Raw genomic sequence first — 26,393 nt, 5'->3', positions numbered from 1 at the left:
GTGAATGGCTCACAGTGATCACGGGGTCAGGAGCCAATAAATCAGCTCCTGACCGGCTCAGGGAGCTCTGCCGCCATACCACCTGCACAGCGAGGGGATGCAGTGGTGAGAGAGCGGCGCAATCGGCGAGGAGGATTAAAATATACGCCCTGGCAGAGATAACAGGTGCAAACAGGGCATAGATTTCAATCAGTGTGGTCCAGAAGCAGTTACTGGGTCCCTTAAAGTGAACCTAAACTAAGAAGGATACAGATTTTTCCTTTTAAATAATACCAGTTGCCTGTTTCTAATACTTTTAGCCACAGTCTCTGAACATGCATACTGATCAGGTGCTCTGACTGAAGTCAGACTGGATTAGCAGCCTGCTTATTTCAGGTGTGCGATTCAGCCACTACTGCAGCCTATAAAAGATCACCAGGACCAGGGCAGCCATCGGGGGGGGGGGGGGGGGAACACAACTGACACTGCAGTGAGGGGCCCTGCCCCCCCAAGCGCTGGAAGGGCCACATGTGCTGGCTATACCTGACTAGGGCAGGGGGACGATCTGAGAGAAGGGGACAAGAAGTAACACAGGGGGATAAAAGAGGCACAGGGGGAACAGAGGCAGACAAAAGAGGCACAGGGAGAAAAGAGATGAGACGGGAACATGAGGTCACACAGAGGGACACAAAAGAGACACAAACTGAGGTGAGACAGAAGGGAACAAAAGAGGCACTGCAAGAAAAGAGGGGGCAAAAAAGAACAGATAAAGGATAAGAACGGACCTACAAGTCCCTATCTTATTTGTTAAACAGGGACTACCTGTATTTTGCTAGTATTTGGCTCCACCCACAACATGCCTCGGTCACACCCACTTTTTGCCACATCACGCCGTGCATGCCCCTTTCTTCAGTGTTGGAGCCATGCACATTTTTCGCCGCAGCACACTTCGTGCAGGGACAAGGGGGTGAGGTGGCTAGTGGGCAGGCACAACAACCAGTGGGTGGGCCCAGTCCTGATGATATGTAAGGGGCCCCACAATTTCTGATGGTGGCCCTGACCAGTACTGCCAGGCAACTGGTATTGTTTAAAAAGAAACATCCATACCAGTTGCCTGGCAATCTCTTATAGGCTGCAGTAGTGGCTGAATCACACATCTGAAAGAAGCAGGCTACTAATACAGTCTGACTTCAGTTTAGGTGCACTTAAAAGTTAATCTCTCATGACTACAAACACTGCTGAAGTTTTGGCTTATATGTAACCAGCATTAGTATGCTGGTTTTATGGTAAATCTGAAGTAAACAAATTAAAACCAAAAGATACTTACCTATGGAGAGAGAAGGTGGAGCTAGTTTACTTTTGGGGACCCAGCAGGCTAATGTTATTGGGTGGACGGCACCCTCTGCTAGGTTTCATATAGGTTGTAGCAAACACTATTCCACCAATCACAACACTTTTTGCTGTAGAAGGTGCTGTGATTGGAGGGCTGTTCCCTATGAGGTTTCTTGCTGGGTCCCTTAAAATAGACGGGCACGTCCAAAACCCCATGCAGATAGACTGAGATTTAACATAGAACCCCTATATTTAAAAGCAAGAACCAAACACAATCTTTGTGCAACCTTATCAAACATGAAACCTGACACACACAAGAGGTGCAGCACCTAAGTGGAACTACAAAACCCAGCTGCCCATAACCATTTACCAGGTTCACAGGAGATGGGTTGTCAGATCCTGAGTTCTTGCAAGCAACTGCAGAACTCCAAGTAACAGCTTACCCATAACCAGCTACACCTCTCCCACTTGTGTCTCTACAAGCAGCTATGGAGTCCCAGCTATAGAGAAACAGCAGAGCATGCAGTGCCTGGTCCTCTCACCTTCTGGTGTGCTGGGTAGCTGTACCACCTCCGCCCAGCCTCCACCCTCTGCAGCCTCCCGTGTCCTCGGGCCACCCCAGCTGGCACATCAGTCAGGGCGCGGAGGCGGCTGCCGGTGCCCATGTGGAGCCTCCGGACTCTGGCTGCAGGGCTGTTCCCGTGTCCCCGGGCAGGCAGGGCGGAGCGGAGAGGGCCGCGGAGCCTCAGGCACAGGCGGAGCATGGCTGCAGGCTGCACTCAGGGCCTGGGTCCTCTCCTTCTTCAATGACCTCCCCGGCGATTCGGGAACACTCACGGAAAGCACTCTAACCCTGACGCTCCTCTAGGGGGCGCGCATGCTTGTCCCTGCCAAGAAACCCTCCATCTTGGTGCACCCGTGTCATAGCATTCCTTCCATTGCCCGCACGTATTTCGCTCTTCACGCAGGAATAGTCATCATCAAGACATCAACTAGAATAGACTGCGAAAGTCCGCTAAGAATTCATAATATGTTCAAGACCCGCTCCTGTCAATCAAGAGGACTAAGATGGCCTTGAAAGTCTTCTAGTGACAGGTGGAGCAAGATGGCCGCTCCAGCGTGATGTGGTGACGTCATGCCGTAAGGTCGTTGCGGAGGGAGTGTGAGGGGTGCGCCTGGCAACAGACATATCTGACTCCGGGGTTGGAGTAATGTCAATACGTCACAGACTGATGGCATGCACCGTATGATGAATGCCTGGCATCGTTCATGAGGAAACGGTTACTAGAGTATAAATGTAACGGCCAAGTACGTGGCAACAATTGTAGCTAATTATAAAGTTGTGTGACAAACCAACACATATAGCAGCTACTTTAGATAATAATATGCAATTGCTACACATTTGCAAATTGCTATGTAAATAAAAGTGCCACTGCCCATTAATGATACATTCTTGATTGTACATGTGCAATCAGGGGCATAGCTAGATATCATGGGGCCCCATAGCAAAGTTTTGGTTGGGGCCCCCCACCGCCCCCCAAAAAATTAAAAGGCATGCTTTTTCCCAGTATAGGTAGCCAGCAGTAGCCCACCAAGCAGGGCCATTTTTGCCTTAGTTGTCACTCCAGGCAAGAGGACCTGCGTTCAGGTCCGGTTCTCTCAAGAGGCAAGGTGAAAAATTTGCATCAGGCGGCAGAGATTACAGGGGCAGCATTTTTGTTTACTGTGTTTACTCTAACATAGCAGCACCCCGCGGCGCAAAGTGGGGGGGGACTGAGGAGCGCGCAGTGACGAAGATTGGGGGTCTTCGGCAGCGAGCCGCGGCGAAAAATTGGTGTGGCCATGGCATTGTATGGGCGGAGCTAACGTAATGATGAACAGCGAGGCATAAGAAAGTAGTGTTTACGCCATGATGTGGTCAAACGAGACTTTGCATCATGGGTGTGCAGAAACTGTGTGATGCTAATAGTATACCGTAACCACAAAGCAGCAAACCTAGCCATCTATGACCATTAAATAATAAATGCAGTAACAGTTACCCCGAACACCAGAAAATAAACGCAATGGGCAACATGTCAGCACAAAATAAACGCAATGCGGGCAACATGTCAGTATAAAATAAACGCAATGCGGGCAAACATGTCAGTACAAAATAAACGCAATGCGGACAAACATTTCACCAGAAAATAAACGCAATGCGGGCAAACATTTCACCAGAAAATAAACGCAATGCGGGCAAACATTTTACCAGAAAATTAACGCAATGCGGGCAAACATTTCACCAGAAAATAAACGCAATGCGGGCAAACATTTCTCCAGAAAATAAACGCAATGCGGGCAGACATTTCTCCAGAAAATAAACGCAATGCGGGCAAACATTTCTCCAGAAAATAAACGCAATGCGGGCAAACATTTCACCAGTAAATAAACGCAATGCGGGCAAACATTTCACCAGAAAATAAACGCAATGGGAGCACATTTCACCTGATAAAGAAAGCATTTACTCACCTGGCAGAAGTCTCCGGCCTCTGGCGCGGTGCTCCCAGGACCACATTCCTCCTGCTCTTGTCTCCCGCGCTGACAGGGCTACGACAAGATGGCGCCCGAAGCCCTGTACTGGAGACACAAATAGTCTGCAGTACAGGGCTTCGGCAGCCATCTTGCCGTAGCCCTGCTCTCCTGCCGGTGTCGGAACACCAGAAGACTAAGGAGGCTGGAGCGGGGCTGCGGGCAATGAACTGGCATGGCGTCTATAGACGCCGCTGCCAGTTCATGAAGATAGAGTGGCCAGAAAGCGGGACGTTTCCCGGGACCTCATGCAGCCTGGGACAGCGGACCCCGAATCCGGGACGCATCCCGGGGAATCCGGAACGTCTGGTCACTCTAGCTAACAGCATGTAGTCAGCCAGTGTGGTGCTATTGAGCTGCAGCATGCCATGTGAAAACATTAATTGAAGCATAGTAAACTGTTGGGTGCTGTGCGATCATTCCAAAATAGGGGGGGCTAGGCACATTCCTCAAAAGTTTGCTTCAGGCAGCAAAAAGTCTAGAACCGGCCCTGCCTGCGTCTCTTCCACCCCTTATAAACCAAAAAGACTTATAAACACAGAAAACAAAAAGGTTTCCCTCAACCATAAACTTATAGTGAAAACATAAGACTAGGACTATGGTAAGATTAGATTGTGAGCTCCCCTGAGGGCAGTCAGTGACATAACTGTACTCTGTACAGTGCTGCTGAAGATGTCAGTCCTATATAAATAAATCATTATAATAATATGGTAGAACATTAAACTATGACTATGGTAGGATTAGATTGTGGGCTCCTCTGAGGACAGTCAGTGACATGACTATGTACTCTGTAATGTGCTGCAGAGGATGTCAGCGCTATATAAATACATAATAATCATATGGTAGGACATTAGAGTATGACTATGGTAGGGATTAGATGGTGAGCTCCTCTGAGGACAGTCAGTGACATGACTATGTACTCTGTAATGTGCTGCAGAAGATGTCAGTGCTATATAAATACATAATAATAATATTTTAGGACATTAGACTATGACTATGGTAAGATTAGATTGTGAGCTCCTCTGGGGCAGTCAGTGACTGCTGAGGGAGGTTGTGAGACAGGGGAGAGGTCCCTGTGTGCTACCGAGGGAGGGTGGCGGGGGACATCTTAGAGGTCCCTGTGTGCTACTTAGAGAGGGTGGCAGGGGACAGCTTAGAGGTCCCTGTGTGCTACTGAGGGAGGGTGGCGGGGGACAGCTTAGAGGTCCCTGTGTGCTACTGAGGGAGGGTGGCGGGGGACAGCTTAGAGGTCCCTGTGTGCTGCTGAGGGAGGGTGGGGGACAGGGGAAAGGTCCCTGTGTGCTGCTTAGGGATGGTGGGGGACAGGGGAGAGGTCCCTGTGCTGCAGATGGAGCGTGTGGGACAAAGGAGAGATCCCTGTGTGCTGCAGAGGGAGCGTGGGGGACAAAGGATTTTTGGAAAAATAAACTTTGTGGAAAAAAAACAATAAAAATCAATTTCTGCTAACTTGTGACAAAAAATAAAATCTTCTATGAACTCACCATACTACTAACGGAATACCTTGGGGTGTTTTCTTTCTAAAATGGGGTCATTTGGTGGGGTTCCTATACTGCCCTGGCATTTTAAGGGCCCAAAACTGTGAGGAGTAGTCTGGAAACCAAATGCCTTAAAAATGACCTGTGAATAGGAGGTTGGGCACCTTAGCACATCTAGGCTGCAAAAAAGTGTCACACATGTGGTATTGCCGTACTCAGGAGAAGTAGTATAATGTGTTTTGGGGTGTATTTTTACACATACCCATGCTGGGTGGGAGAAATATCTCTGTAAATGGACAATTGTGTGTAAAAAAATCAAAACATTGTCATTTACAGAGCTATTTCTCCCACCCAGCATGGGTATGTGTAAAAATACACCCCAAAACACATTATACTACTTCTCCTGAGTACGGCGATACCACATATGTGACAATTTTTTGCAGCCTAGGTGTGCTAAGGGGCCCAACGTCCTATTCACGGGTCATTTTGAGGCATTTGGTTTCTAGACTACTCCTCATGGTTTAGGGCCCTTAAAATGCCAGGGCAGTATAGCAACCCCACAAGTGACCCCATTTTAGAAAGAAGACACCCCAAGGTATTCCATTAGGTGTATGATGAGTTCATAGAAGATTTTATTTTTTGTCACAAGTTAGCGGAAATTGATTTTTATTGTTTTTTTTCACAAAGTGTCATTTTCCACTAACTTGTGACAAAAAATAAAATCTTCTATGAACTCATTATACACCTAATGGATTACCTTGCCGTGTTTCTTTCTAAAATGGGGTCACTTGGTGGGGTTCCTATACTGCCCTGGCATTTTAAGGGCCCAAAACCGTGCGGAGTAGTCTGGAAACCAAATGCCTCAAAATGACTGTTCAGGGGTATAAGCATCTGCAAATTTTGATGACAGGTGGTCTATGAGGGGCTGAATTTTGTGGAACCGGTCATAAGCAGGGTAGCCTCTTAGATGACAGGTTGTATTGGCACTGAAGTGCAGGAAGCGCAGGATGTTCTCAAATTGTGACCTGGACATGGCAGCAGAGAACATGGGCATCTGATGTATTGGGTGCGTAGACCAATAAGACTGCAATACATTCTTTTTGACTAGACCCATGTTAAGGAGAAGGCCCCAAAAAATGTTACATTCGGAAACTTGAAATGGTTTCCACCGAAAAGGCTGAGCATGGTAGCTTCTTGGATTGGTGGTTGCGTACTGTGTGGCATAACGGTTGGTCTCAGCCACAATTAAGTCGTAGAGACCAGCAGTGATCAGGAAAAAAAAATTCTGTTATTGCAGTGGGGCGGGTGAGGGTTTGGCCGGGTGATCAGAAGCCCGCAGGGGGCAGATTAGGGCCTGATCTTATGGATAGGAGTGCTAGGGGGTGACAGGAGGTGATTGATGGGTGTCTTAGGGGGTGATTAGAGGGGAGAATAGAGGCAATCAATGCACTGGGGAGGTGATCGGAAGGGGGTCTGAGGGGGATCTGAGGGTTTGGCAGGTGGTGACAGGTGGTGACAGGAGATGATTGGTGGGTGTGTCAGGGAGTGATTAGAGGGGGGAATAGATGCAAACAATGCACTGGCGAGGTGATCAGGGCTAGAGTCTGAGGACGTTCTGAGGGTGTGGGCAGGTGATTGGGTGCCCAAGGGGCAGATTAGGGTCTGATCTGATGGGTAGCAGTGACGGGGGGTGATTGATGAGTGATTGATGGGTGATCAGTGGGTGACTAGAGGGGAGAACAGATGTAAATAATGCACTGGCGAGGTGTTCAGGCGGGTCTGAGGGTGATCTGAGGGTGTGGGTGGGTGATTGGGTGCCCAAGGGGCAGATAGGGGTCTGATCTGATGGGTAGCAGTGACAGGTGGTGACAGGGGGTGATTGATGGGTGAACAGTGGGTGATTAGAGGGGAGAACAGATGTAAACAATGCACTTTAGAGGTGATCTAAGGGTGGGTCTGCGGGGGATCTGATGGTGTTAGTGGGTGATCAGATGCCCGCAAGAGGCAGGTTAGGGTCTGATCTGATGGGTGGCAGTGACACGGGGTGATTGATAGGTGATCAGTGGGTGATTACAGGGGAGAATAGATGTATACAGAACACGGTGTGTGTGTGTGTGGGGGGGGGTCTGGGGACAGGATCTGAGGGTGTAGGGGGTGATCAGGAGCCCCCAGAGAGCAGTTTAGGACCTAATCTAAAAAGTAGCGTTGACAGATAGTGACAGGGAGTGATTGATGGGTGACAACCCACCGGCGCTGCTAATTGGCCGGCGGGTTGACGTCGCGGGTGGGCGGAGCCTATTGCCGGCAGATGCGCGATCCCCGCCAGCTAGTGCAGAACGAGCCGCCGCCGATGGGCGTATTGCGGTCGTTCTGCACACCACTTTGCCGTCGCCCATGGGCTGTGGGCGGTCAGCAAGTGGTTAATACTTTTACCGATAGACCCAGAACAAGCATGCAGATCAGATGTTTGACTGAAGTGTTAGCCACATGCTTGTTTCAGGTGTGTGATTCAAACAGTGCATCAGCATGAAAGATCAGCAGGACACTAGTCAACTGGTATTGTTCAAAAGGAAATAAATATGGCAGCCTCCATATCCTTCTCACTTCAGGTGTCCTTTAATTATTTGTGTGTTTGAATTCCACACTATTTAACAGCATCTTTTCAATTTCAGTATTGACAGCCACGAGTTTTGCAAGTTGTATTTACACGATACATTGACCGCGCACCAATGGAACGGAGGAGGTTCATGGATGAAGAACTGATGCCAGTTTTTCCACTGATCAATATTTCATCTGTGCAATGTGAACTGGTCCTAAGTGAGAGCAGGATTACAAAGAGTACCTGCGATGAACCTTGGGTCAAAAATGAAATACCTAAGAAGAGGAAAGCCTCTGGATCCTGTAGAAGCTTCCCACCCTGTCCACTGTTGCCGGGCTTGGTCCCCCCAAAGCAATTCGACAACAGCTTGGCATATTTCAAGCTTGAGCACAGGCTCAGCCATGCTAGTACAAGAGAAGCGCAGTCTCAATGTGCAGGATGGTCCCAGGATTTGGCACGGTGAGCTGCAGGGGTACCCGAAAGTGCCCCAGAACTTTTAAGATCCTAGCTACGCCCGTTTCTTACTGTTACCTGGAACAATTTAATTGATAGCTGAAATCTCAGGTGCTAGCACTTCATACATACACTAGTTGGTTCTTGGTCAAGGCCGGCTCGGCAGAGTATGTAGCTTGTACGGCAGGCTCAGTCCATCCGATCCATCTTGGCCCAGCGTACTGGTCTCCTTCTCACCCTTCCCACTCAGTTGTGCACTATGCATTGTTCCTCCTCCCCGTTCCATAGCAACAGATAACATTACTCGCCTACAGGCTAGTGACACTTCTGTAGCACTCACCTTTAGGGCCCGTTCACACTGGGGCTGTGCGGTAATTTTTATCGCAACCCACTGGAGCCTAATAAAAAAGACTTATGGGGTGGTTCGTACTACTCACGCTGTGGTACGCTGCACCGGAAGTGCCCCAACACGGGTCTAAACTTACGTTGCCGTGCAGCTCCTGCGGTGACCTGCGGCAATCTACGTCAGACCGGAAGTCATGTAAGTCTGTGGCAAGAGAGCATCACTTCCTGTTTGGATCTCGGCCAGAAGGGGATTACTGCATACTAATCCGCAGTCTGAGGCCGGCCTGAGGGTTGCAGTAAAGCAATGTGTATTACTAGCATGTCTTTAATTTGTGCTATCTGAGAACTTATGTACCATGTAATGTACAATGCTGGTTTCAGCCTGTTTTTTTCTAGCAGGTGGTTTTAATGTTTTGACAGGACTTCTGCTCATTGTTATTTGTTTTACTTCTCACATGCACCCCAAAAGTATTTCTGAAGGTTCCTGAAAGTAAACCCAAGGCAGCATAAAAAAAAAAAAAATACCTGATCTGATGGGATAACTGGGTCAGGTAGAAGTGCTCCTGCCACCAGGGCCGGTTCTCTCATGAAGCAAGGTGAAACATTTGCATCAGGCGGCAAGATTACAGGAGCAGCATGTTTGTACTGTGTTTACACTACCAGCATGCAGTCAGAGTAGAAGGAGAAGCGAGAGGAGAACGAGGTGAAGCCTGAAGAGGTAATTATTGGGGAAGAGCAGCTTGTTGTGCTGTGTGAGGAGTCTGACAGTGAGTGAGGAGGCAGGAGAGAAGCAGCGTTTCATTTGACTTGCAAAGCAGAACGGAGGAGGTGGCACTGCTGTCCTGACTGTGGAGGAAAGGAGTGGCTGAGGGTGAGCAGTTTGTTTGTCACACAGCCAGCCAGTGTGCTATTGTGTTGAGCTGCAGCATGTCATGTGAGAACATTAAATGAAGCGGAGTAAATTGTCGGGTGCCGTGTGATCATTCCAAATGTGGGGGAGGGGGGCAGGGAGGGGGAAAAAGTCTCGGCCAGCAAAAAGTCTAGAACCGGCCCTGCCTGCCACTCCGGCATGTTTAAATACAACAGTTTTGATTGATATTTTATAAAATTAACCAGATAGCGCTATTTAAGAACCTTATACACTCTAAACTAAAAAAGACATAATGCTGCCTTTTAAAATCATAAAAATTACTGCACAGCTTTAAAGAGAATCTGTATTGTTAAAATCGCAGAAAAGTAAACATACCAGTGCGTTAGGGGACATCTCCTATTACCCTCTGTCACAATTTCGCCGCTCCTCGCCGCATTAAAAGTGGTTAAAAACAGTTTTAAAAAGTTTGTTTATAAACAAACAAAATGGCCACCAAAACAGGAAGTAGGTTGATGTACAGTATGTTCACACATAGAAAATACATCCATACCCAAGCAGGCTGTATACATCCTTCCTTTTGTATCTCAAGAGATCATTATACACAGGCAGTGTGCATAGAGGGGCCAGGAGGGGGGAGATGCATCACAGAACCACAACACTGAAGAACTTGGCAGCCTTCCAGACACAGGCTGACAAGTCTGACAAGAGAGAGATAAGTTGATTTATTACAGAGATGGTGATAGTAGAACGTGCTGCAGTAAGCCAGAACACATTAGAATAGCTTTTGGAACTTGTAGGATGATAAAAAACAGGATGTCATTTTTGTTACGGAGTCTCTTTAATAAACCTCAATTCATAGGTAAAAATGCATATAGTAGAAAATTAATAGTCATTAGTTGTATAAATATACATAAGCAATTAATTGACTCTCAAATTGGAGATTAGTGTATTAATCCATTGTTTGATCATAATGCAGCCTGAGGCTTAAATGCTCTTGATAATAAGGTGATTAGTTCCCATATAAGGATATCCAATGTGAGACGGTCCTGGTCTTTAAAACACAGGTGCACTTCAGTCCTCTTCACTTCAGTGCACCTGTGTTTTAAAGACCAGGACCCTCTCACATTGGAACTCCACTGTATGCCATTCAATGTTTACACAATAAGGAGTATCATCTCCGAATATCCTTATATGGGAACTAATCACCTTATTATCAAGAGCATTTAAGCCTCAGGCTGCATTATGATCAATCTATGGATTAATACACTAATCTCCAATTTGAGAGTCAATTAATTGCTTATGTATATTTATACAACTAATGACTATTAATTTTCTACTATATGCATTTTTTTACCTATGAATTGAGGTTTATTAAAGCTGTGCAGTAATTTTTATGATTTTAAAAGGCAGCATTATGTCTTTTTTAGTTTAGAGTGTATAAGGTTCTTAAATAGCGCTATCTGATATTTTATACGATTATTACTTTGAGGAATTGGGATCACCTTAATCAGAACCAGCAGCTGCTACTAGTGGCGCAACACTTCAAATTTTATATTGATTGGTTAATTTGTTTTTTTAATGGTTGCAACCCTGAGGTAATGACGCTGCAGCATACAGCTCTATGCTTCTCATCAGAGAGCACAATGTTCAGATGAGGACAAGAAGGCTGCTGATATTGGAATTGCTTTTCTGATCACACTATCCTGCCTCAAAATAAAACACAATTAAGAACATAAGTATGCCACAGTACATGGGTTCTGTAGAGAAGGCAAAGTTATACTGTATAGTAATAAAAGACACACAAACATCTTGATATGCATTATTCTTTATATACAGAATATACCATACATTAGATTAACATATACCCATTTTATTTACAGTGCTGGGATTATATCCAATCCCCAATGTTTCATAATAAAATAAAGTTAATAGTGACATTTGCTCAGTACGAACTTGAGGCATTAAAACAGTAGTAAACATACAAGTCATGTACAGAAATGGTTCTTCTCGTATGATAGGGAAGCCATAGAAAGACTTTAACCAGTGTAAAAATAGTCGCAACTCTGGAAAATGACGTCATAACAATGCTATACAAATAGGATAAATACTATAAAATCGAAACATGCAGGCTTATTCATTATGGCAGCATAAAGTGAAATGACTGCACAGCGCAGTAACCCGCATCAACCAGTCAAAACCCAGTTTAGATACTTAAGGTGCCCATACATCTAGTGACGACGGGCAGATTCGACCAAGAGACAAATGTCTCTCTAATCGAGTTTGATTAGAGCAAGGTCAGTCGACTGCCCATACACCACAAGCCAATCGGAATTGACTTTGTGGGCCCGCATCTGTCGCCTCACCATCCCGATGCTGTCCCCCTAATATGCAATACACTCCCCAGTGCCCAGTCCACTATACATTACCTGCTTGTGTCCGCTGCTTGTCCACCACTGGCTCCATCCTTCATCCATACGTGTGCCCCAGGTGGTTGCCGGAGTACGTATTGAAGTCACACATGCGCCCATGTTACTTCAGCAACCACGTGGGGCGTGTGCATAAACAAAGCACTGCGCACGGAGCCAGCGGCGGACACGGGCAGGTAATGTTCGCTCGTCCCGAGATCACTCAGTTACCGCTGCCCATCCTATCGAGCAAGTCGGCCCTACATCTTGCAGCATGTCCAACCGATTCAAATGACTAATTTCGGCACGAAATTGGTTGCATAGTCGATTAGGCATGCACTTGGCGGCATCGATTTTCATCCGATTCGATTATAATAACTGAATTGGATGGTCGATTGGCTGCCAAGTCGCCTGATGTATGGCCACCTTTAGCTAGATTGCTAGGTAGTTAGGTTGCTATGGGCTACTACAACATGTTCAGAGACACTGTACCCTGCATCACAGTAAATAAACCCAATGGACCCATAAATCTTGTTAAATAAAGCCACTCTACTTTCAGATACAAATCGTCACAGTTCTCACACGCACACATGGGGAGGAGTGAACAGTGTTGATTTTTGATGATGTGCAAGTCTTACACTCCAGATACTAAGAATAAAATCCTGCATCCTGCTTTCTACACACTGTCTGTAGAAGCAAATAGACATGACAGCGTAAAAATGCACTGCTGCATCTAAGTCTATTCCTCTCTGTTGTCCCATTTATGTAATTGAATGGGGTCTGCACTGCAAACATTAGAAATGGAGTGGCTGTGCCTTGCAGATCAATGCATGGTAACCTGTGTTTTATAGCGTCAACAAGCCCTAAAAGTGATTTACAGTGGCTAGAGCAAAGACAACTGGATCAAAAATGAAACAATTGTCTAGAGCACAGGTGGCAAACTCAAGGCCCGCGGGCCGAATCTGGCCCTCCTGACTATTTTATGTGGGTGACTGAGTTTGACTACCCTGGTCTAGAGCATTGATGTCACACTTAAGGGCCCGTGGGCTTCTCACCATTTCATCTGGCTCTCAACAGCTTCATATGCACATGACTGTAAGCAGTAAGGGGGAGATGGAAAGCTCCAAGCTGTGTTGTATATGTGCTCAAAGCAAACTGGAAGTTACATCATCGGACACCCCGGCACTTGTACCAGCAGCATCCGGCGTTTCCATGGAGATTTCAGGAGGTTGCTGACGTAATGTAATCTTTTGCCTTGAGCACATATGCATGCATGCATGCATATACCCTCCCCATCTCCTGCTGACATTGGTAGTATTCAGGTAGGGCAGCACTACAGTTGGTGACATTGCCCTTACCAGCCATGCTGTGAGCAAGCATTTTTTGTGTGCAAAACAGCTGTTAGTGGTTTGGAGCTGCCAGCCCCATCTCCCACCAGCCTACAATACAAATGTAACTAGCAGTTTGCTGTGGAATAAAGTATACAGCACCAGATGCCGCTCTTCACGTCCTGAAGTGGGCACCTTCAGTTATTGTCAAACCCCCCAGTTAAATTTAAATAAACAATTTGGCCCACAACTTAGACTGTATTGTACATTTTAGCCCCTCATGTGATTGAGTTTGAAATCCCTGGTCTAGAGCAATCAATCTGTTATACCTAAACTAACTTTAAAAAGCCAGTTTAACTTACTTGGGGCTTCTACCTAAACTAATTAAAAAAACAAAACAGTTTAACTTACCTGGGGCAGCCGTTCTGCGCCTGCGCTGGGACAAACCAATCCTCCGGTCCCCCCCAGAAAATCTCGTACTGCGCATGACTCTCCTGGTGACGGGAGTGCGATCGAGGACGCGTGCAGACAGGGCTGCAGAGGTGCAGTGGCGATCGACTGGCTGAGTTACCAAAAACGAAAGGGGACCAGAAGATTGGTTTGTCCTAGAGCGGGCACAGGGTGGCTGCAAGGGGCCCAGGTAAGTTAGACTGTCTTTTTTTTAATTAGTTTAGGTTCACTTTAAATTAAACAAGAGGTCTAATAGGTGGCCCAGGACACCTGCTCCATGCTTGCTATTGTTTTCTTTGCATCTGACTTTGTAAAGTAGCACCTCTGTATGTGTGTGTGTGTGTGTATTCAGAAATGGGTACATCTACAGGTGATATTGTCATTAGTCCAAGAAATAACAGAATGAATGTCTCATTACTGCTCCCCTGGTAGTCACATCTACACCAAACTATCAAAGACAGAAGCAGGCAACACAGCTTACATCACGATATCTAAATAAGGTATACAAAGACTGCCTTCAAAATTCATACTGAACAGGTATAGTAGAAATATTTACAACAATTCTTTAAAGTTTTCAAAAACTAGAAATAGGAGTCTGTACAGGCACTTTATCCACAATGGTCTGAAGGTTACATTACATGTTCCCACCTAACAGGCTACTTGAGAGCTAGTTACTGCTCGCATCAAAATGTACGGATCTACCAAGACTCATAATAGCCATATAGAATAAATACTTACTCTGACTCGGAATATGAGGGCTCACTATTTGAGAAGGAACAGAATATCTAACCAGGGTTACACAATTCTTCAAGTCTTCATGCTGTTGTAAAGGCTTGTTTACCACAATGATAAAAATCATTTAAAGTGGTGTACAGGTGGTGACCGATGTTCCCTATAAGGAATACGCACACTTTGCATCTTCTAACCAATGAAACGCTAGACAAGGGCAACTCACATGACCTTGTTTATAGGCAACCCTCACTTCTGTTTAAAAAAATATAACACAAGCTAATTTCTTACTTTTAGTAAAATTAATTCATTGTTGAGGAGAAAAAACAGGTATCCCTTCAGTTCAGCTCTACAGATTGCAAAGATTTAGGCAAACATTATTTCAGCTTATTTACATGGATTTCATATGCATATACAAATGCAGTAGAGTACCTTTATAGTAGACTTCAATGGACTTGACCAAGTAGTTTACTTTATCAGCAGGTCACTATATCAGAAGTTGCATAAATATGAAGTAGCCACCGGGAGATGTGGATGCAGGGTAAAGCTATTAAATGGCTCACCCTGCTCCTGCACAAGTCCCGGCAGCGTTATTATGAGGTTACTATTCCCCCTCCAGGCCACCATGGATAGTGGGGAAAGATGTAATTCGGCTTCCAGCTATTGCTGGCTGCTGAATTACAATGTTTTTGTAGTAATTTGTGCTCTGTCTATTGACAGCGCCCAAATTACTCACAGAGCGCCGCTATAGCCGTAATTCCTATTACGGCCTATGGTGGCGCCGGCTGCACCTAAATCTCCTGGGCTGTTTTTACAGTGCTTGTATTAGGGGATCCTGTTCTGTACAGCTAATTCCCAAGTTGGGAATAGGTGGGCAGTCTGTATTTCAAAGAGAACTTTTACCACGGTTGCCAAGATATGAGTTCAAAGACAGTTTTGGAAATTCATACCTGGCTGCAGATTACAAATTAAAGATTATATTTCATTATTAGTAAATTACAAAATGACTTGTGTAGCACAGATACTTCTTCTTGCTGATCAGTGGAGCTGAACATCTACAAGGAAGACACCATTCTTATTTTACAGCCCTGGGACTGATCATGTGATTACAGCAATCAGACTCATGTCATGTAGCACTTCCTTTTAGGTGCTCAATATGATGGGTTATCTTAATATTTAGAGAACAAAAACAGATGGGACTTCGCAATAACATTTGCTAAATTCTTTGCCATGTACATACAGCTGATCTGAAGGAAGATTGCTAAAGTATCTCTTTAATAAGAGTGGCTCGGAGTGAGGGAAGGATCATACCCCTTTATCAGGAATATATTGCTGTCTGAATCCTTACTGAACAGATTTATTCAACTACAGACAGCCATGATGCCTTCAGCTAGCATTATAAATGCATAAACACTTCAATACTGTTCCCTTCATGCTGCATCACAAATCTTTTACAGCACAGCTAGGAGAGGGGAAGCATAAGGCTACACAACCATGAATGAGAAATCATATTCTGCCTCCTCTTTGGTAGTACAACTCATATATCTACTTTCTTGTTTTATTTTGCACCAGTGTTCAATTGCAGTATTCATATAATAAATCAAATCCATGGAAATGATGAGAATAAGCATGAGGTACTGAAGGTTTTCATAGCAGCAATTTAGCCTAGGTTTCATGAAAGGCTGTTATGAAGAATTTGGGATGGCTTAGGATTGATGATCTGATGGCTTACATTGAAGCTGGTGGGTGATTAGGGAATTTCATACGAATGATGAAGTAGCAGCAGCCATGAAGGAGGTCGGAGGTAGTCAGGGTAAAATGGATGGGCTCTTGAACTTAGTTCATAAGGCAAAGGCAATCTTCAGCAACCAATAGTGATCCATTCCTTGTCATCTGAAAAGGATAACTGAAACCTCATTGGCTGCTCTGGGTTGCTTCACTTTCCATTATGCTGCAATGCCTTATAAAGTAGGCCAGATCATGTCACTGGTGCTGATGTATAAAGGATCATATTTAATATGGGATTGATTTTTTTGTGATGAAAATGAAAAGAAACATTAAATGTTCACCTTGCGCATATTAAATGATATTCATAAATGTTTATGATGATCTGTGGGGAGTTCATTATTAATCTTAAAGTGCCCATTAACAATGCAATCAATCAAAAACGATCGGCCGTGCCCATTAACGGGCAAATTCCTGCTAACCAATTTGATCAGATTAATGAAATTGAGTCGGGAATCGGGCATGACGGAACGATAACCGCGGTGATCAGAAACGAACGATCGGCGTGGGAATGTATTGTTAATCTTTTTTGTCTAGTCTTGCCGTATGTACTGTATGTAGTAGAAGGCTGAACTGAGTAAATGTACTTTGCATGTACATTTATGGTAGTTCCTCATATTACACAGCAGTGATAAGATTGGACAAGAAAGAATGTATCATTAGTGGGTACCTTTAGCCGGCCACCGCCAGGCAGCCCTTCCACAAAGCTAAGACTGTAGCTGCAGCAGACAGCTCATTTTCTCTACTTCCTGCTGCTAGAGGTGGTAACTAAATACAGTGGTCATTGTTAAGGTGAAATGGTGGGGTGATCACCACCATCAAGGCCATGGATAGAAGGAACATGCAGGGTATTCACGTGACCTCATAGGATAATTTCTATACTAGTATGACTAGTTACTGGCACAGTACACTTTTCCCTTACAATGAACCTCTACATATGGAGGTTTGTAACGCAGTATGCAGATAGAGAGCCGGGAGTTAGGGGGAGCACCATTGCATACCTACAGGGGGCTGCTCCTGTAGTCCCCCCTCATGGAGGTAGCCATCTCCATCCGATGCTTGTCGCACGTCAAAGGCCTGTATAGCACCCTTCCAGCCTCAATGCGTGTCCAGAGCTGTAGTCCATACATCTCCCCGGAGGAAGATGTACACACCTACGTACTACAGCTTCTAGTATGTTTTGCAGAATGCATCTCCCGGCATGCATTGTGGCCAGAAGCGTGCTGCAGAGGCGGATTCTTTGAAGAATGGATAGTAATGGCTACCTCCACAGGAATGAGGGACTGCAGGAGCAGCCCCCCTTTAGGTAACAATGGCTCTCCCCCTAACCACCAGCCCCCCAATGGCATACTGTGTTTCCAGCCCCCCTTATGGGAACGATCATTGTTAAAAAAAATTAAATAAAAAGTGTACTGGTGCTCAGTGCCATTAAAAACTAAATAAATGCAACCAGATCTGGATGTATTAGAAAAAAACGCAATCACACAGCTACAAATTCACAAACCTCTCAGCACTCCTGGCTATAATCTGATATGACTCAGATGAGAGTGGCAAACCTAGCGTCTTCATAACAGTCTGTTCTAATTCATCCAGTTCTAGTCTGCTGGATCACACATGATATCCCCCCTGGAGATAGTTGGATCCCACTGGAGTATAGATGGCCAATGAGATGTGAATAATGTTGAGTTGATGCAGCATTATGCAAATGTTGTATGCAAATGTATGCAGCTTGAACATGAACCAATCAAATCCTGTTTAAGTAAAATTTGGTCCATTGTCAAGGTCCATTGGAGATGTCTTTATGGATCAAGCTTATGATGTCACATAACAGAACCAGGAAATAAAATGACGGTTATGGAAGAAAATGACTAGGGAAATTACTGTAAACAAATAAATAGCTTTCCACTTTTATAATTTACCTTCTTGCAAAACATATCTATACGAAAATAGTACTTCTCCAAGCTGTACAGCATGTAACTTGCAGATCTGTGGTTTCTACCCATAGATGAAACAAACTTCTAAACCCAATAATGCAACCATACCAACTACATCCGCCCCATTGAAAAATACTGAATTTTCTTCATAAGAATATACATATATTAAGTTGCCTGTAACATCACATTGCAGACATCAGCTACTCTGTAAACTGTACAATCCACCAAGTTCCTCTTGGATTTGTGGGAAGATCTCTGAATACAAAGTCAGCTCCTCCCGAATGTAGCTGTCATTATGCTCTCTTATATTAACAAAACTTAAAGGTTCTTTGGTGCCCATAGGGACCTCTTTTGGCAGCATAAGGAATAATCCAGACATAAGACGAGCTAAACGTTTGTCTGTTTGACAAGGTAAGAAGATTCGCTCCTTGCATGAGGAAGAGGACTTCATTCAATTGTTTCCATGGTCTTCTTCAACCCATGCCACAATTTTACCCTCCCAGCCTGGAATGATGTCATCATCATGGAATACCTGAAAGGAAGAACAAGATTAAAGTCATACACACGTGCTATATCAGAGTTTATCATAATGACTCACTTATTTAAAGCGCAACTAACCCCAAAATGGAATAGGAAAAATTCAAACACCAATCAGTTTGATAGATGAATCTAAATAGTGTACAGAAGCAAAACGGTGGACAAAATACATTTTATTAAGAGTCAAATGTGCTTGCCAACTACAGCTTGCTTCCTGCAATTTGTACAATAAGCTGTTGGGTACGTCAATCAGAAGTGATAATATGTCTCTGAAAGAGAGGCTCAAAACACAAAGAACAATGGAGGTTAGGCTACATTTTTCCAGAATTACAGTAAAAAAAACCCTTATGCAGCAAAGGTTGGGGATAAGAGTAGAGGGTAGAAAAGCGTGCACATTTGTTTCTTGGGTCATGAAAGAAGAAAAAGAGGAAACGCTGCATATTCATAGTGGAAATGGGCCCTTAGGAGACCCATGGACATGACAATTTGGTCAGCCAAAAATGCTCAAATAAGGTATGGTACATTGTTTACTGAACAAGTGACCTTTTTAGGATGAAAACCAAATCCATAATGATGGATTATTTTGGTAGTACATCTGTTTAGTGCCATGCATCTATGACATAGGTGTGACAGGGAAAACTACAATTACTACTGAGTTACTTATATTTTTAGACAAAATTTAAAGTTGGTCAGTGGACTTGTTTCAGCAAACAGTTTCCAGAGACATTGTTTTGGAATTCCAATGAGCTAGTCTACGTATGGTGGGCTGGCTATAGGATGACTGTCTGTATGCTTATCATGTACACACTAATTAAAAGAAAATGACTATACTCCACTTTATTAACGACTGTCCATGAAGTCAATGCAAAAAGATACAGGAAAATTTAGCGACATGAATTCTGATCAATAATATTTTACGGTTTTTGTTTATGTGTTTTAAGCTTACACATAGTCATGGCACCAGAGAGGAGTCCATGGTGGTAATCAAGGAAACCAGAAAAGCCCAAGGATGATGCTGCACATACTAGTCCCTGCACTACAGGTGGTGTGGCAATGGTTTAATATGGGCAAAATAAGCTTGAATGTGGCCCTGAGGAACGTACACCCCTATAAAATATATTAGTGAAAAATACAGTGTCATACACTCACCTCCTCTTTGACTGTTCCAAACTCAGGATCTAGAGCCTTGAAGTGGTATCTGTGATTTCCTTCTCTGTCAATGGCTATCTTGAAGTCTCTCAGTGTGACCTCCCCTAACCTGCAGGACATGGCAAGAAGGAATTAGCATTCAATGTAAGCAATCCTGACTGACTGATACTTTTTTGTTTCTCAGGCTATCACCAGCAGATTAAATACATTGAGCCTGATCCAATTTACTTTTTCACCTAAAAGGTGCCCATACTTCTAGCAATTTTGCTGTACAATCAACCATTAGATTCAATCATGTGATCAAATCAAGAGAGAATTGAGTGTGTTTCAGTATGCCGGATCAATGAAAAGTGGCCAATATCATGTTGAATTGACCAACTTAGTTGATCAAGCAGGATGGAAGATATTGGTTGATAGCACAGGAATCGGCTACTGTTTACATAACATTCCATCAACACTGATTCGATTTTTGCATTCAGAGCATGGAGACACAACATTGGTCATATTGATTAGTAAAGGTGAATTGCATAGGATATCACTTGTTAAAATGCCTTTTAAGCCACCAGGAAGTGAGAAAATACTCAGAATAATATTGAGAGCACCTTTTCACCTCCTTTTTGATACTACTCAATTGCAGAGTGCTGAAAAATTACTTTGAACAGAAGAAAAAACTTAGCAAAAAAGTGAATTGGATAAGGCCCATTGTAAGAGAAGGACTGATAAGAGGAGACAGGTGAACATCTGGGGCACATGCAAGATGAGTAATACTTCTTGTCACATAAAATTTTTTACTAATCCAGGAAGCAAATCCAAGCCAACAAACCAAGTGGATATTTGACTATTAGGAGAATATATTGCTCCTCACTATTGTGCAAAAATAATATTTTTTTTTTCTTTTTCTCCTGGGGTTGGGGAATAGGCACAAGGTAGCATGGATCCATTGGTGGATTTTGGCACAATTATCACTCCCATCTCTGTCTCCCGACAGCAGTCTGACATGTGAGGCAGCTTTCTAAACAGCTTGGGAGCCACCACAGCAAACACAGGCATGTCTATCTATAAAATATATTGAGATGATTTGATCATGATTGTTGTTTCTTAGGGAAACTAAATAAAACACTTAAAATCTTTTTGTAGAGTGAGGAGGAGCTTAAACCTCTCCAGGCATAATCATGCAGGGTTCTCTTTCTCAAGGGACCACCAGATAAATCAGACTTATTTATATTTTATTGCCTGTCTTGAAAGTTCTTATTAATGCCCTGGAGGTTCCAAAATCCAAATTAAAGTGACATACCACTATGGTTGAAAAATATGCAATTCCTTCACTCATTTATAAAAAATGTTGGGGTTAATGCTTATTTCAAAGCGTGTACCTTAATTCTGAACACAAGTTCACTTAGGCACTCCTCCATAACCATAAGTTTAGGGGTACTCATGGCAAGGCAGCTAATTTTGGCGCAGAGCTGCACTGATGATTTGGGTGCCCCCATAGCTCAAATTAGAACAAAAAGGCAGTTTGGTCACCGACAGTAGCAATTTTTCTGTGTTCTCATTGACTTTTGTTAAAATGAGAATTGCACATCACACATGAAAAAGCTAAAATAACCGGCCAGTAAGCCCAGGGTGGGAAACAACCTCATCCACTTTATGTATTTGTTGGACAACTAGATTATTTTTCAAAAAGCCAAATGCAGTAATATTTTAAGTAAGTGACCTGAATAACATGTATAAATACATCAGAGGGCAATATAAAAGCTTGGCAGGTGAGCCAAGTGAATGGACAAAGGGACATGGTTTGCGTGTGGAGGAAAGTTTCTGCCATCTATTTAAAAAGGGGTCCTTCACAGTGAAAGTGGTTAAAATCTGGAATATCTTACCTCAGAAAGTAGTTATGGAAAACTCTCTATCTGCATTTAAAGAGGGCTTGGATGCTTTACTTGCATTGAAAGGCATCCACGGCTATAATTTTTAGGTAATTCCTGGAAGAGTTGATCCAGGGATTTATCTGCCATCTGGAGTCGGGAAGGAATTTTCCCCTTTTAAGGCTAATTGGCCCAGGCCTTGTAAGGGTACCACCTTCCCCTGGATCAACTGGGATATGTGCAGGTTCAGGATGGTGTTTTATTTATTATTATTTTTAGTTTTTTTTCTGGTTGGACTTGATGGATGAATGTCTTTTTTCAACCAAACTAACTATGTAACTATGTATCCCAATCTAATGTGCCTACAGTAGAAGATTAATTCTAAAACAATGTAAGGGCCTGAGGATTGTTTAATTTCAGTAACACATGAATCAAACAAATGCAACAAGTATACAGCTATTTCACGGACATTCAGAAAGTATATAATGAGCACAGTACCTCTTTGGTATGGTGACCATGAAGGGTGTTAGCGAGCGATCTGTAAAATATAGCACTTTGGTGCAGGAATTGCTGCCCCCCATCGCTGGGGCACTCTGTGAATGTGGCATTTCTGGTACGAAATACAACATAAATATTCTGATTACAATGTAGCACCAAAACATTCCATACAATCTGTTAATGTGATTTAAACCCACGTTACCATAGCAACGCCTGTGTTACCCTGGTAATGTGGGTTGCAGTAGTAGTGTTTGCATGCACCTCCAGTGGCATTGATACTGGTAAAACTGCCATGCCCTCCCTGCGCACAACAGTTTTACCGGACCTACGTAAATCAGGCCCATGGGGTCTTTTTCATTGACTTACTAATTCATCACGTAATGAAATTGATCACTTGATTGTCCATAATTTCTCCGACAGAAGATCATCTCTAGCTGATACGGTGAAAACATGTAGACAAATTGACATAAGTATCAAAGTGTACCTGAACTAACAGATGACTTGACTTCTGTTTGTTTTGCAGCTGAATGAGCCAGATTTTATATAATACCGTCAAAGCCGCTGTTTAAAGAGACACTGAAGCGGAAAAAAAATTATGATATGATTTGTATGTGTAGTACAGCTAAGAAATAAAACATTAAGATCAGATACATCAGTCTAATTGTTTCCAGTACAGGAAGAGTTAAGAAACTCCAGTTGTTATCTCTATGCAAAAAAGCCATTAAGCTCTACGACTTTCAAAGTCGTGGAGAGGGCTGTTATCTGACTTTTATTATCTCAACTGTTTTCTTTTTCTCTGCCAGAGGAGAGGTCATTAGTTCACAGACTGCTCTGAAAGAATCATTTTGAATGCTGAGTGTTGTGTAATCTGCACATATTAGAGAATGATGCAATGTTAGAAAAAACACTATATACCTGAAAATAAAAATATGAGAATATTTTCCTTGCTGCTAATCTTCTAGTAATTATTCATAGTACACAACCAATTCATTATATCATATTTTTTTTTCGCTTCAGTGTCTCTTTAAAATGCAGTCTTAAAGAGGAGCTGTTAGGTATAAGGTCTCAGAGAAAATAAACACATATATCAGTAGCTAAAGATTGGCTGTACTTACATTACATATGCATTTCACTGTCCACGTTTGGATTTCACAGAATTTGTATATAGTATATGCAGAGATAGATGCTCCTGACAGCTCATGGCAGGCTCCATGTTTTTCTGTCAAATGTGTCGTCATGTCCTGCCTGCTTCCTGATCACAGATAAGCTCCTACTTGAACAACACAGTGTGCAGTGAATATTAATGAGCCATGTGGCTAGGAACAATAGCTGACTCCTGCAGTGTACTCTGCCCGGATATTTATCAGTGCTACGCGCTGGACTGATTAGAAGCTCCTGTACCGTCTCATTAGCAGCCGAGGGGAGGGCCCCAGAATGCTTTGCAGTTTAGTATGCGGCTTGCGTCCTTATGGTTCTATAACAGCCTTTCTGATAAGCACACATCAAAGGTAACTGAGATTTTTATCTTCACTAATTGCTTTATGGCTTCCTTCTAAACTGTTTAACACAGGAGAATAGAGGTTTAAATTAGCTTCTGCAGCCTGACAGTTACTCTTTAAAGTGTACCCGAGGCGGATTCAGGGGGGTAGATAGGACTGAGATGGGACACCTTGCTCTATGCCATGCCTCTGTGTCCTCTCTGCACCACTCTCTGCCCCCCATCAAATCTACCGACAAGCAGCTTTCGGTAGACCAATAGAGGAAGGGGTGTCCCGCAAAATGCCCCCTCTGGCATTAAAAAAAAAAACATTCCTTGCCTCTCAATGGCTCTATATTGCTTCTGCCCCACTCATTACCCCCTCTCTGCGCTTTGTGATGAAAAGCACAGTGCCAGAGCTGCAGTGCTGTGACCCTAGGATCGCAGCCATTTTTTTTTCGAAATCAAAACAAATGGATTTCTTTATGTAGGAGTGCCAGTGAGCGGGCGTAATTGAAGCAAACTTATCTGGCTAGCCCCCTTGATCAGGTTGCATGTGTTTTTTTTTTTTTTTTTTTTTGCTAAAATGTTCCGTCTTGAGTTCCCTTTAAAGGGAACCAGAGACAAAGCACCCTCATGTATTTGACCATATTTATCAATGGGAACATGACAGTAAACACCTGGGGGGAGAGCTGACAGTGGAAAACTGCTTCCGCCTTAAGGAGAAAACAACCCGTGGGCTGAAGTGGTTAATTATCTCATAAGTTTAATTTCATGTCAGGTTTGCTTTAAGCAGAGAAAATGGTACATCAGACCAAGCAACACTTATTTCATATTTAAAGTGACACTGAAGTGCAGTAAAACTTATAATGTAATGATCTGTATGTGTAGTACTGAAGTACTGATGATTAATAGAAAATTAGCGAAGACAATAGTATCATATTTACGTGTATATATATATATATATGTATATATATATATATATATATATACATACACTGTATACATTAGAACATTATGATAATTCTCTTATATTTGCAATTACAAACCACACTCTGTATTTTAAACTATAATAGAAGCAGAGCTAATGACCCTTTGAACTTTCCAGGAGTAAAAATGTTATCTAAAACTGTCTCTGACTGTTTCTTTGATGTATAAATGCTCCAGAAAAAGACTGCCAAATTGGTCATGGAGCTCAGATAAGCTCTTTTGCTTAGATAACAACTGAAGTTTCTTAGAGGAACTCCAGTGAAAATAATGTCATAAAATAAGTGCTTCATCTTTACAATAATTATGTATAAATTATTTAGTCAGTGTTTGCCCGTTGTAAAATCTTTTAAATCCCTGATTTACATTCTGACATTTATTACATGGTGCCATTTTTACTATTGGCAGGTGATGTAGCTGCTGCATGCTTTTCCCACAATGCAGCAAGGTTCACAGGCAGTAAACTGCCAAGAGTATGTACTCAGAGTTTCTTGTGGGATGGGTTTCACCACAATATCAGTCATACAGCGCCCCCTGATGGTCTGTTTGTGAAAAGGAATAGATTTCTCATGTAAAAGGGGGTATCAGCTACTGATTGGGATAAAGTTCAATTCTTGGTCGGAGTTTCTCTTTAAGGGCATGTTCACACTCGGAGCTTGGAGCGCCGCTTGCCCACGATTGCATTTGGCTCCGCAATTGCGATTCAGCCAGATTCAATAGAACGAGAATCACAGCGCAATTGCCCCCAAAACACTACACGCAGTGTGTTTGCGATCGATTGACATCGCAAACGCTGTTGTGTGAATGTATCCATTGGGATACATTAGTAGCAGCGCTTTGCTGATTGCCATTGATCAGCAAAGCGCTGAAAAATCACCCAGTGTGAAACAGCCCTAACTCTTCCTGTACTGGAAACAATATCTGTGCTGCTAACATTCTTTTTTTCCTCAAGCGGTAGCCATACTTAATGATGAACCACGTTAGAGCTGCTAGGACTGAAAGTAATCAGCACAGAACTAAACATGAACAATTCTCACATTGCTTACTGCCACTATACTTATAATGTCCTTAAAGAGAACCTGTACTGAGTAAAATTATTTAAAATAAACACATGAGGTAACTTCAAATGAACATTACATAGTTACCTTGCCATCAGTTTCTTTCAGAAGCTCACCCTTTTTTTTCTGACAATCCCTTCCAATTCTGACAACATTTTGTCAGAACTGAAATATATCAGTTGCTGTTAGTTATAGAGCAGTTACTGTCAGTTATAGCTGAGTGGACAACTGATGTGCCCTGTAATGTCTATGTTTCCCTATGGCTCAAGTGGGCGAAGTTACAGTTTAACAGTGTGCTTACCAGGAAGCTGTTATGGTGTAATGGCCATTTTCAAAATGGAGGACAGAGAATTCCATTGATCACAGTGGACAAACAGGACGCAGTAGGGGAGAAAGAGATTGAGGAGTAGACTACATGGGAGGTACGTATGACCTGTGTATGTTGACTTTCACTTTTCATTTTCAGTTCAGGTTTTCTTTAACTTGTAATATTCACACTGTCTGTCCTTGTATTGTTTTTGTTTGTGTCTGCCAAGACAAATTCCTTGTAG

General features: G+C 43.3%; 2 protein-coding genes across 5 annotated transcripts in view; both read right to left on the bottom strand.

The window, feature by feature from the left end:
* Nucleotides 1-2,361, bottom strand: part of DLAT (dihydrolipoamide S-acetyltransferase) — a 46,114-nt gene extending 43,753 nt beyond the window's left edge. Inside the window, exon 1 of the mRNA XM_068240952.1 lies at nucleotides 1,854-2,361. Within this exon, the coding sequence (XP_068097053.1) occupies nucleotides 1,854-2,075 (222 nt within the window). The 5' untranslated portion in view covers nucleotides 2,076-2,361. The remainder of the gene's footprint in view (nucleotides 1-1,853) is intronic.
* Nucleotides 2,362-11,491: 9,130 nt separating this feature from the next.
* The window catches only part of DIXDC1 (DIX domain containing 1), a 226,577-nt gene continuing 211,675 nt past the window's right edge, over nucleotides 11,492-26,393 (bottom strand). For 3 of the 4 annotated variants that reach the window (XM_068240948.1, XM_068240947.1, XM_068240950.1), the window contains 3 exons: nucleotides 22,321-22,432; nucleotides 19,961-20,069; nucleotides 11,492-18,806 (listed from right to left, as the gene is read on the bottom strand). In XM_068240948.1, coding sequence (XP_068097049.1) covers nucleotides 18,726-18,806; nucleotides 19,961-20,069; nucleotides 22,321-22,432 — 302 coding nt within the window. In that variant the 3' untranslated portion in view covers nucleotides 11,492-18,725. Of the gene's footprint in view, nucleotides 18,807-19,960; nucleotides 20,070-22,320; nucleotides 22,433-26,393 lie in introns of those variants that run through there. The other variant, XM_068240949.1, reaches the window with a different exon arrangement.

Source organism: Hyperolius riggenbachi, chromosome 6, assembly GCF_040937935.1.
Source record: "Hyperolius riggenbachi isolate aHypRig1 chromosome 6, aHypRig1.pri, whole genome shotgun sequence".
NCBI lineage: Eukaryota > Metazoa > Chordata > Amphibia > Anura > Hyperoliidae > Hyperolius > Hyperolius riggenbachi.
This window is presented reverse-complemented; position numbering and strand designations above follow the sequence as displayed.